Below are 11,233 nucleotides of genomic sequence, written 5' to 3'. Positions count from 1 at the left end.
GGGGACCCCCCTCCCTCAAGCGGGCAGGGCCGAGCTGACCCACTCATGGGGGGAGTCATGTTCTGATGGCTGAGCTGGTAGGGGGCTGCCCGGGCTCGACTGGCTGGTCGAATGGGCAGGACCATGCACCCTGCAGTGTGTAGCACGGGCCCCAGCAGGCGGAAGAGCCTGTTGGGGGGCGGGGGGGATGACCTGGATCTGACCCACACTCCAGCCCCTGGCTCTTCATTCAGCTTAGAAATTCACTTTATTTTATGCTGTGTCCCAATGATCAGCTTCAACACAACCCCCTCGAGCTGCATGGGCCAGTGCATCTAGGGTGACCAGACGGCCCGACATTAGGGGCTTTGTCTTATATATGCAACTGTACCCGCCCCCATGAGAAAAAAAGTGTCCCAATTTCCCACATTTGCTATCTGGTCGCCCTAAGTGCAGCCCGTGGAGCAATGGGCTCAGGCTCTCTGCACACTCAGGCAGAAATCTCTGCGTCGGTCACACACACGACATCCTGCTCTTAGGCTCTTCTTCACAACCGCAAGGGCCACAAACCTTTATTACCCTTGTTATTCGTGTAAATGCAAGTGCAGATTCTGGAGCTCAATTCTGCCGCGTCGGGAGGGAAGGGGGAAGTCTGCAGCCTCAGAACACGTGGGTCCCGGCCAACAGTCCATAAACTGCTCGCCGCCTGTTCCTTCCGTCATTTCTCCGCTTTCCCTCCTAGCTGTCATGGCACAGTCTTGCCAGCAGGTGGCACCAATCAGCGCTATAAACTTTTCAGCCCAGCTGGGCAGTGCAGGGGGCAGCGCATGGCACCGGCGCCCGTGGCCCAGCCGGGCTCAGAGACGCAGGGAGATTATTCTGCTCCCTCCCCACTGCAGTCCACGGGCTCCTGCACCACATGCTCAGCCCGCGCAAGGCCCAACCTGGACCCCCCTGCAGGGGGCGCTGCGGTGCTGGCGGGGGGCTTTGGGGAGAATCCCCTCCAGGGACTGGCTCTGGCTGCCTGCTCCACCAAGGCCAAACGACCAGGGAAGGGAAGAGGGGGCCTGTCCTGCACAGGGTAGTGAGGGGGCGTCCGTGCCCGCTGCACCCCTGGGCCCTGCATAGCAGCACGCAGGAGAGGCCTGCCTGGCCCAGGGAAGGTTGCTGGGTGGGTCAGGCCAGCTGCTCTTTCGTGCTGGGCCAGGGAGGGGCCGGGCGGAGCTGGGCAGAGACGCAGGAAAGCAGCGAGTTGATTTGTGTGCTGGGCAGCGCAGGGGGGCACCGTGATGGTGGCGGCAGCAGTTCCGTGGTCTCCCATCCCGCTGGGCTCGCAGGCTCCTCACAGGGAGGTCGTTTTATTCTCCTTCTTCCCCTTCTGCTCCTCCTCGCTGTCCTCCTCCAGCGCTAGGTTGTTGTAGAAGTTGGAGACCGTATTGCTGAACAGGAGAGAGACAGCGAGGAAATGTGGGGCCCCAGGGCGGGGTGAGTGGGCAGCTCCCTGGGATGACTGGTGCCTGCTGAACCTGGGTTCATAGCCCTGGGGGAATGGCCACTCACTGACTCCCCTGGCCCCGCTCCCACGTGTTCAAAGCACAGCTTGCCCTGCCCGCACTGCGGCTTTAACACGGGTTAGTTAAAATCCCCTGTGGACACGGCGTTAGGCTGTGAGCTCAGCAGGGCCGGGCCAGTCTCTGGCTGCGCGGTGCCCTGCCCAGTGGTGCCCCCCGGGAGGGGAATCGTCAATAACGGGAAGGGGCAACCGCCACAGAGCCAGGGAGCCGGCTGGTCCCTGTCTGATGGGCTCCGCCTGTCTGCTCCCATCCCAGCAAGCCAGTGGCTACCTAGGGAGTCCCATTTGCCACTGCACCGCTGGCCACAGCCACCTGGACCCTGAAGGCAGCAGCGGGGACAGAACCCAGAGTCTCCTGCTCCATAAAGCTCCACCCCTGAGCAGCAGGAGGATCCTCACTAGCCATTAGCAGTATAGGGTGCATGACATGCAGCTGAGCAGCCCCAGTTCCCACCAGCTGCAGAGTCTGGCTGTGCGGGGATCCCCCCTCAGAGAAGGCGCCTACTTCTCTCCATTCCCACTGAGGAGCTGAGCCAGGCACTGGGAATGGCCCTCACCTTTCATTTCTACCCAGCCCACTGGGCGTGCATGAGCACCTGCACGTACTCGCGCACACACACCGAGCACAAGCACACGCATCACACACACACACATGCATGAGCATGCACACACACATGAGCACACACACCTGCACACACACACATGAGCACGCACACACACACATGAGCACACGCACACATGAGCACACGCACACACACACACAAGCACGAGCACACACACCTGCACACACACACACACACACACACAGAGGCACGAGCACACACACACACACACACACACGCACACGCACACACAGGCGTTGCTGTAGCGAGCCAGGCTTGCCTAGTGGCTGGGGCCCTGCCTGCTGCTTGGCCTCTACTCCCAGCTCTGCCGCCAGTTCCCTTCCCTGCCTTCATCTCCTTGTCATGCCTGTGAGCGCCCTGGGGGGGCTGGCTCTGCGGGGGTGCCCGTGGGGTAGCGGGGCCCTGAGCTCACTTAGGGTGTTGGCTCTGCGGGGGTGTCCCTGGCATACAGGGCCCCTGAGCTCACGTGGGGCCTCTAGATGTTACAGACACTCCTGTCGCCGGGAGATGGGTGTCCAAGCCACGGGCAGAACCCATTTCTTAGGGCCAATAGGCACAACAAGGCTGCTGGCAGGACAGGATACTCCTGGGGGCCTCCAATTGGGAGGGATCCAGCCAGAGCCCTTATCTGGCCCCATCCCATAGGCCTGGGCACCCCACAATCACCGACACATTCACCCTCACAGCCCCTGTGGGGCAGGGCAGGGCCATTACCCCCTTGTACAGATGGGACTGAGGCCCAGAGGGAGCGTGTAGCAGAGCCGGGAATTATAATCTGCTTGGCAGGCCGGCACCCAACCACTAGGCCCTCCTCCCCCCAGTGCCAGCTGCACCTCCCCAGAGCAGTGAGAGGTCAGGGTTAGCTGCCTGGGGCTGGGAAGCATCATGTGAGGCAGGCACCGGGAGCTCTTATGCTGATACAAAGTCCAACAGCGATGGGCCCTGCCCCGCCTCCCCCTCCAGCTCCAAGCGCAGGAGGCCAATCCAATCCGCGTGCAGGGAGGGCCAGGGACTCGCCCCAGAGCCAGGAACACCGGCCCACTTGGCCACCAGCCCACGCTGCCTCCTTCCCTGTCCTGCCACCCGGGGTCACTGCAGCCAGTGCTGCCACTGCACCCCAGAGAACCCCCAAAACGTCGCTGCGCCGGGGCTGCAGCCAGAGAGGCAGACGCTCTACCTGGATTGGGCAGGTTCTCCCAGCGGCTCCTCCTCATTCCTGTGAAAAGAGCAGAGGGGACAGGGAGTCAGAGGGCACCGTGCGGCGGGGGGGCCCCAGTCTGCGCCAATGGGAGCCTTGGTGCAGGTAGCCGCTGTCCCCTGGTGCTGCGGGACCCTTGTCCCACTCTGGATACACAACGTGCCCATCCTGCTGCCCAGTCGAGCGCTCAGAAGTGCAGCCGGTGAAACCCTTTTTGTCTGGGCCATTGTCCACAAGAAAATGCCCGTTTTGCCAAACTTTTTTGATTTCCCAGTGGGGAAATGGACATGCCGGTGCCTGGCTGCCCACTGACGGCTCTTGTCCACTTTCACTCTCTGCCAGAGAAACGGTCAGAAGCCCCCCAAGGGCAAAGAGCCCAGGTGCTCAGCCGTCCCCTCAGAGCTCGCTGCCTCGCCAGCTCCCACAGCTGGGGGTTGGCCAGGGCTGGGGTCAGTTTCACAAGTGAAATTGACAAGAGCCATCCAAGTGGGTATCCAGCCAGCTGAAAAATACAATTGTTTCCCCAGGAAAGTATTTCTGTTTTCCCGTCAGCTGTGCTTGAATTAAGAAAGGGCAGCGCTGCAGTTGGCCAGGCCAGGCCACCTTAATTCATCCCCCTGCTAACAGCACACAGAAGCCAGCTCTCCTGGGTCTCTGTCCAGTGCCTTACACACATGAAAAGAGCCATTCTCCTCTTTCAGGTCTCTGCCTCTTTCACCGTCCGTCCTGGGCACTGAATGAGGCAGGGGTCCTGTAGGGCAAACAGCGCGTTATCTGGTTGGGAAAGGCTGTATTGTGTAGAGCTGGCTGGGTATTTTTCAGCAAAATGGAGTGGGGAGGTTGTTAGAAACGGCCAACTCATCAAAACCAAAATGTTTCACAGAAACGTTTCGGTTTTGACAAAACTTCATCGGGAAAGCGTCTTGGGTTCAGGCTGCAATTTCTGGCTAGGGAGCAGCCCTCACCCCAGTGTGGTGGGTAGCTTAGTGAGGTGGGGGTGCTTATTTGTGATGGAGGAGAGCCAGGGTCAAGTCCCTGCTCCAAATTAGGCAGAGCAGGGACCTACAGCTGGGATTCTCACGCCCCAGGGAAGTGCCAGCAGCAGTGGGTTATTCTGGGTAGGGCCACTCTCATGGGTGGTTTTGGGTGACAAATTTGGAAAGGTCTCGTTCTCATTCTGACATGGAATGAAAACAAATCCGGCACTTTGACATTTTCCGTGCCCTGAAATTCTCATTTATGACCAGCCGTACCCCTGGTGTGAATGCTCCAGGGGGCTGAATTTAAACAAAAGCAGAAATGCGTGATCATAACAATCATCCCCCAGAGAGCCACGAACAGGGCTGGCACCCAGGACCTTTAGATCCACAGCACAGATTCTCTGCTACTTAAACTTAAGGAGTGGGGAAGCTAGCTGAGGTAGTAGGTTGTTATCCTCCATCTGGACCAGTCACTTGAGGGCACCTGCTAGTATTTGCGAGCCAGAAGAGGAATGAAGTGAAGCTGGAATGGTGGGTGCTGCTCCTGGCTCTCCAAAGGAATATCATGTAGTCCAGGGCTTCTCAACCCGTAGGTCGGGACCCAAATTGGATCTCCAGAATGTTTCAGAGGGTGGCCGGGCAGCTCCTGTGGCTCCGGTCCCACAGAGCTGGCTGGGTTCACCTCCCTGCTCCAGGCACTGCAACTCCGGGGTCCCAGGGTCACTCAGGTTTGGCCCAGCCGTCATGACGACGGGAGCCCGGGCAGGCCAAAACCGAGTGAGTGGCACAGGTGAGCCAAGGCACAGCTCCACTCACACCAGCTTAGTCCAGTCAGGGGGGCGGGGCCAAACCTGAACAGTGCTGCCAGAGCCGAGAGCCAAGCCCAGGCAGCCCCACAGCACAGGAGCTGCAGGAGTCTCCACCATGGGGTGAGTGGTGGGCAGGACCCAACCCCCCCTCCCCCTGGGGAGGGGGCAAGATCCAACCGAAACCACCCAGGGCCTCCACCCCCAGGCTATTTACTGGGTCACGATGAGTCGTAACCATTTACAGAAGGGTCCTGAGCCCACAAAGGTTGAGACCCACTGGTCTAGTGTGTGCAGACGCCACAGCCAAGCACTTAGATTCAGCCTGGTTGCTCGGAAAGGCCAGGAGCTGTGTGGATGCCACTGGCGCCCACTCCGCCGGACATTCCCTCGCAGCAAAAGGCCTGGTACTTGCCTGCCTCTGGCAGATGGGCTGGGGAGCCTTGCTGACTAGTAGGAGCTGGGATGTGCAGAGAATTCTGACCTGAGTCTGGGGGACAGACAGGCCTAGAATCCAGCGTCCTGCTGGCTCCCTCCCGACACGCCTTCTTGCTGCCGCTTGTCCAGAGCTCAGGCTCTGGGAGCCTGGAGCACGTTCAGAGCAGCTGGAAAGGTCAGAGACTTTAGCAGCAAGCTTCCTGCAAGCTCTCCTGAGCATGTGCAAATGGCAAAAACTTGGCCAAACCCGGATGAGTTTTCATGGGCACAGCAAAAGGCGCCTCCCTGAACCGAGCGAGGATCATACCCCTGCCAGATGTTTACGTTCCTGCGCCAGAGCATGGAGGCGCTAGAGTTCTTCAAAGGAACGGGCAGGAAGGACCCTGGCAAAACTACCTCATTTCCCCAACCTTGTTCTCAGAAAGGCTGGACTGTATCGAGCCCGACACTGAGACCCAGCTGGGAAATTTCAGCCCAAACTGGTAAAATTTTTCAAAGTTACGAGCAGCTGAAAACAGGGGCTGATAATGGAAAACATTAGGCTACCTTAGCTACAGGTGGCACTGCCCATTTCACCTGCAATAGCCTGGCACAGCAGGGACTTGGTACTTTGTACGCACTCTGTGCCCCGTGCTCCCTGAGGCAGCAGTACGAGCAGAATGCAGAGCCCAGGTGTGTCCCGACACGTGGAACGAGCCACAGATAAGCATAAAACTGCTGATTCCAGCCCTGGAGATACCAGAGGGGAGGGTGACCTTCACCAGGCAACGGGGTCCACTCCCGAGATTACAGGGAGCTGATGCACTGTGCCCTCTGACAACACATTTTGTTCAAGGATCTCAAAAATGTTTTACAAATATGATTAGTGATCGCAAAGAGCGTCCCGGTGCTTTGTGGACATTGCCTACAGCACCCATTCACCCAGCCTCCTGCGGGGCAAGAAGCTCTGTTATGCCCTTTATATAGATGGGGAAATGGAGGCACAGAGCGGGACAGACTCATAGACTCATAGACTCATAGACTTTGAGGTCAGAAGGGACCATTATGATCATCTGGTCTGACCCCCTGCATGCTGCAGGCCATAAAACCGTCCCTACCCTTCCCTGGACTCTGCTGTTGAAGTCCCCAATCCTGTTTTTAGTGACTTCAATCGGCAGAGACCCTCCTGCTAGAGATCCCTGCCCCATGCTGCGGAGGAAGACGAAAAACCTCCAGAGGCTCAGCCAATCTGCCCTGGAGGAAAATTCCTTCCCGACCCCAAATATGGCGATCAGTAAGACCCCGAGCATATAGGCAAGAGTCTCCAGCCTGACCCCTGTTAGCCATTATACTATTTACCTACCATTGCTTGGTTTTCCTTGACTACTATGTTTTACCATTAAACCATTCCCTCCATAAACTTATCCAACTTAATCTTAAAACCAGACAGGTCCATCGCCCCCACCGTTTCCCTCGGAAGGCCGTTCCAATATTTCACCCCTCTGACGGTCAGAAACCTACGTCTAATTTCAAGCCTGAACTTCCCCACGGCCAGTTTATATCCATTCGTTCTCGTGTCCACATTAGTACTAAGCTGGAATAATTCTTCTTCCTCCCTTGTATTAATCTCTCTAATATATTTAAAGATAGCAATCATATCCCCCCTCAGCCTTCGCTTTGTCAGACTAAACAACCCAAGCTCCTCTAGTCTCCTTTCATACGACAGGTTTTCCATTCCTCTGATCATCCTAGTCGCCCTTCTCTGCACCCGTTCCAGTTTAAGTTCATCTTTTTTAAACATGGGAGACCAGAACTGCACACAGTACTCCAAATGAGGTCTCACCAGCGCCTTGTACAACGGAAGCAGGACCTCGTTATCCCTACTAGATATACCTCGCCTAATACATCCCAAGACAGCATTGGCTTTTTTCACCGCCACGTCACATTGTCGACTCATAGTCATCCTGCGGTCTACAAGGACCCCTAGGTCCTTCTCCTCTTCCGTTACTTCTAACCAATGCGTCCCCATCTTGTATCTAAAATTGTTATTAGTCATCCCCAAATGCATCACCTTGCACTTTTCACTATTAAATTTCATCCTATTTCTGATACTCCAATTCACAAGCTCATTCAAGTCTCCCTGCAGGATATCCCTGTCCTCCTCCGAATTTACAACGCCTCCCACCTTCGTATCATCCGCAAACTTTATCAGCCCACTCCTGCAATTGGTTCCGAGGTCAGTTATAAATAGATTAAATAAAATGGGTCCCAAAACCGAACCTTGAGGCACTCCACTAGTAACCTCCCTCCAACCTGACAGTTCACCCTTTAATACGACCCGCTGCATTCTCCCCATTAACCAATTCCTTATCCACCTCTGGATTTTCATATCGATCCCCATGTTTTTCAGTTTAACCAATAATTCCTCATGGGGTACAGCATCAAACGCTTTACTGAAATCCAGGTATATTAGGTCCACCGCATTTCCCTTATCTAATAAGTCCGTTACTTTCTCAAAGAAGGAGATCAGATTCGTTTGGCACGATCTGCCCTTCGTAAAACCATGTTGTAATTTATCGCAATTGCCATTAACCTCCAGGTCCTCAACTAGTTTCTCTTTCAGAATTTTCTCTAACACCTTGCACACTACAGATGTTAAACTAACAGGCCTGTAGTTACCCGGATCACTTTTTTTCCCTTTCTTGAAAATAGGAACCACATTAGCTATTCTCCAGTCTAACGGGACCACCCCCGAGTTTACAGATTCATGAAATATTATCGCTAACGGGCCTGCTATTTCCCGCGCCAATTCCTTCAATATTCTCGGATGAAGATCGTCTGGTCCTCCCGACTTAGCCCCATTAAGGTGTTCAAGTTTTGTTTCTACCTCGGATACGGTAATCCCCCATCCCGAATGCCCCTCTGTAATGGTGCTAGTATCCTTAATACCTTCATTGGCCTTATTAAACACCGATGCAAAATATTCATTGAGATATTGCGCCATGCCTAGATTGTCTTTAATCTCCTCTCCGGCAATAGTCTTCAGCGGTCCCACTTCTTCTTTCTTTGCTTTCTTCCTATTTATATGGCTGTAAAACCTCTTACTATTGCTTTTAATTCCCCTCGCTAGGTCCAACTCTACACGGCCTTTGGCCTTTCTCACTCTATCTCTACATTCTCTGACTTCACTAAGGTAAGTTTCCTTACTGATCCCTCCCCTCTTCCACTCTTTGTAGGCTTTCTGTTTTTTTCTAATCGCCCCTTTGAGTCGGTCGCTCATCCAGCTCGGTCTAAATCTCTTGCTTAGTAATCTTTTTCCCTTTTTTGGGATACAGGCCTCCGACAGCTCATGCATCTTTAACTTGAAGTAATCCCAGGCTTCTTCTGCCTTTAGATCCATTAATACGTTTGCCCAATCCACTTCCCTTACCAGTCCCCTTAATTTGTTAAAATTGGCCTTTTTAAAATTATAAACCCTAGTCTTTGACTTAATTCTGTTACTCCTTCCATGTATTTTAAACCGAATTAGCTCATGATCACTGGAGCCCAAGTTGTCCCCCACTACCACTTCCTCAACGAGGTCCTCACTACTCACCAGAATCAAATCTAAAATGCCCCCCCCCCCCTCGTCGGTTCAGCTACCACTTGATGGAGGAATTGATCAGCAAGCCCATCTAGGAACATCTGAGCCCTATTATTGCTACTAGCGTTTGTTCCCCAATCTATATCCGGGAAGTTAAAGTCCCCCATAATTACACAGTTTCTATTAGTAATTACTTCTCTAAACACATTAAATAGTTCCTTATCCATATCCTGGGTCGATCCCGGCGGTCTATAGCACACCCCAAGCACTATCCCCGGAGAGGCTCTAGTAGTCCTTTTACCCAGTGTGAGTATTGCCCAGACGGACTCCGTGTTATCTAATCCATCAACTATTATTTCTTTACAGCTTATTTCACTATTGACATACAATGCCACCCCCCCACCTTTACCTTTGTTCCGGTCTTTCCTAAACAGCGCGTACCCCTCCATACCTGTGTTCCAGTCGTGACTGCCATTCCACCACGTTTCTGTTATTCCTACGATATCTGGTTTCAGCTCTTGGACCAAGAGCTCCAATTCCTCCATTTTATTACCTAGGCTTCTGGCATTGGTGTATAAACACCCTAATGTATGTCGTTTAGCCTGTCTCCCATTAGTAGCACTATATGTTGCGGGCCTCCTTGCGTCCATCCCCCCCGTCCTTCCTATGTCCAATCTCATCTCCCCGGCTATGTCTCCTCTCATTTTACTCACCTTTTCCACACAGTGCCCCAGGCACGTCACTAGCACAGCTGGGAATGGAACCGAGGAGCCCTGACTGCCCGCCCACCCTGCTCCAACCACTAGATCCCACTCCCCTCCCAGATCTGGCTGGAGAACCCAGGAGTCCTGACTCTCAGCCCCTGCCCCCGCAACCTACAGTAGTCTAACCAGCACTGCCTCCCGCTCACAGCTCTTTGTGGTCTCAGACCACCCCGGTCAGTGCCGCGGAGAGCAGGTGATGGGGCCAGAGGGCCCAGGAGAGGGGCAGGCGCTCTGCGCCACGCAGGATCGGGCTGAGGGGAGGGTCTTGTGGCATATGTCCTGTCAGACGGAGCCCACCTGCGCTTCTTGTAGCACCAGACTCTGTTGATGATCATCAGCACGACGACGATGAAGAGGAAGACCACGACGGCCGTCAGCCCCACCAGCCAGGGCTGCAGCATCCTGGAGCCGTCTGTGGTGCCCTGCACTGCCAAGCCAAAGGGAAAGGCTCGTTCTTGCGGGCCTGGAGAGGGGGAAGCTGGTGCCCAAGGGGGTTCCCTGGATTGCTTCGGTGATTGCCTCAGGGGCTTCCGCCTCCAGCTCTACTCATGGGCCTCGGTCGTGATCTGGAGGGACTGACCCCTGCCAGGGCCATCTCCAGCACCCCACGGCCCTGCTTGCTCCGGCAGTCCCAGCCCCCCAGGCTTCCCCCGACACACCCACAGCACAGAGGTGAGGCCAGGGAGACCGTGCCCGAGGCTCAGAGAGGCAGGGACGGGCACTGCTCCCCTCCTGCCAGGCTGCCTACCCCATGCTCTCCCACCCCCCACCTTGGTCTCGGGCAGGGAGCGGGGCGTCCCTACCGTCCTGGGCCAGCGAGGAGGCGATGAAGAGCAGGGAGAACAGAACAGCGCGGAGAGGCGACATGGTGCCCGGCTCGCTCGGTGGCTGCCTGTTGTCCCGGGCGCCAGGTGCTGTCCCAACCCGGGGGGGGCACGGGGACTGCACGAGGATGAATCTGAACTCAAAGCCTAGCGCCTCTCCCAACAGACAGCGCCCACACCCAGCGCGGCTCACAGCCCGTCTGATCGCTCAGGGACACCAGGCAATGGGTTTATTGTGCTCAAGAGGGCAAATGCCAACTTGTGTTTTAAAGGTACCATGGCAACCAGATTCCTTTAACCCTTTGGCGGTGGCGCGAGACAGACGAGGAAGCGGAGAGAATCCCAGATTCCAGGCCAGGCCCCACACACACAGCTGGCTGAAATTTTTCAGGCAAATGGTTTATTTGCTGCCTAACGCCAGCTCAGCCAACCCGAAATGTGTCGTGCATGTGACACGGTCAGTTCCAGCCCGGAAACACTCTCCAG

At 55.4% G+C, this 11,233-nt stretch overlaps 1 protein-coding gene across 2 annotated transcripts; it reads right to left on the bottom strand.

Moving 5' to 3' along the window:
* Window positions 1-520: 520 nt before the first annotated feature.
* Window positions 521-10,964, bottom strand: SMIM24 (small integral membrane protein 24). 2 transcript variants are annotated; one of them, XM_054013967.1, is made up of 4 exons: window positions 10,727-10,964; window positions 10,221-10,350; window positions 3,353-3,391; window positions 521-1,418 (listed from the first exon to the last, which is right to left on the bottom strand). In XM_054013967.1, exons 1-4 carry the CDS (start codon window positions 10,788-10,790, stop codon window positions 1,322-1,324), a joined length of 330 nt encoding a protein of 109 aa, XP_053869942.1. In that variant the 5' UTR covers window positions 10,791-10,964; the 3' UTR covers window positions 521-1,321. The 2 variants fall into 2 exon arrangements, with proteins under 2 accessions (XP_053869942.1, XP_053869944.1); XM_054013969.1 differs by lacking the exons at window positions 10,221-10,350; window positions 10,727-10,964 and adding an exon at window positions 9,611-9,860 and having other exon boundaries at window positions 1,371-1,418.
* Between the last annotated feature and the right edge of the window lie 269 nt (window positions 10,965-11,233).

The sequence above is a fragment of the Malaclemys terrapin genome, chromosome 24, assembly GCF_027887155.1.
Source record: "Malaclemys terrapin pileata isolate rMalTer1 chromosome 24, rMalTer1.hap1, whole genome shotgun sequence".
Lineage (NCBI taxonomy): Eukaryota > Metazoa > Chordata > Testudines > Emydidae > Malaclemys > Malaclemys terrapin.
This window is presented reverse-complemented; position numbering and strand designations above follow the sequence as displayed.

What these genes read in the sequence shown, in the direction of transcription:
- SMIM24 (XM_054013967.1), bottom strand. Translation starts at nt 10,790, where the DNA reads ATGTCGCCTCTCCGCGCTGTTCTGTTCTCCCTGCTCTTCATCGCCTCC. An exon ending in CTCCTCGCTGGCCCAGGACG is followed by an intron (nt 10,351 to 10,726) that starts GTAGGGACGCCC and finishes TTGGCTTGGCAG; the next exon opens with TGCAGGGCACCACAGACGGC. An exon ending in TGGTGCTACAAGAAGCGCAG is followed by an intron (nt 3,392 to 10,220) that starts GTGGGCTCCGTC and finishes CTCTTTTCACAG; the next exon opens with GAATGAGGAGGAGCCGCTGG.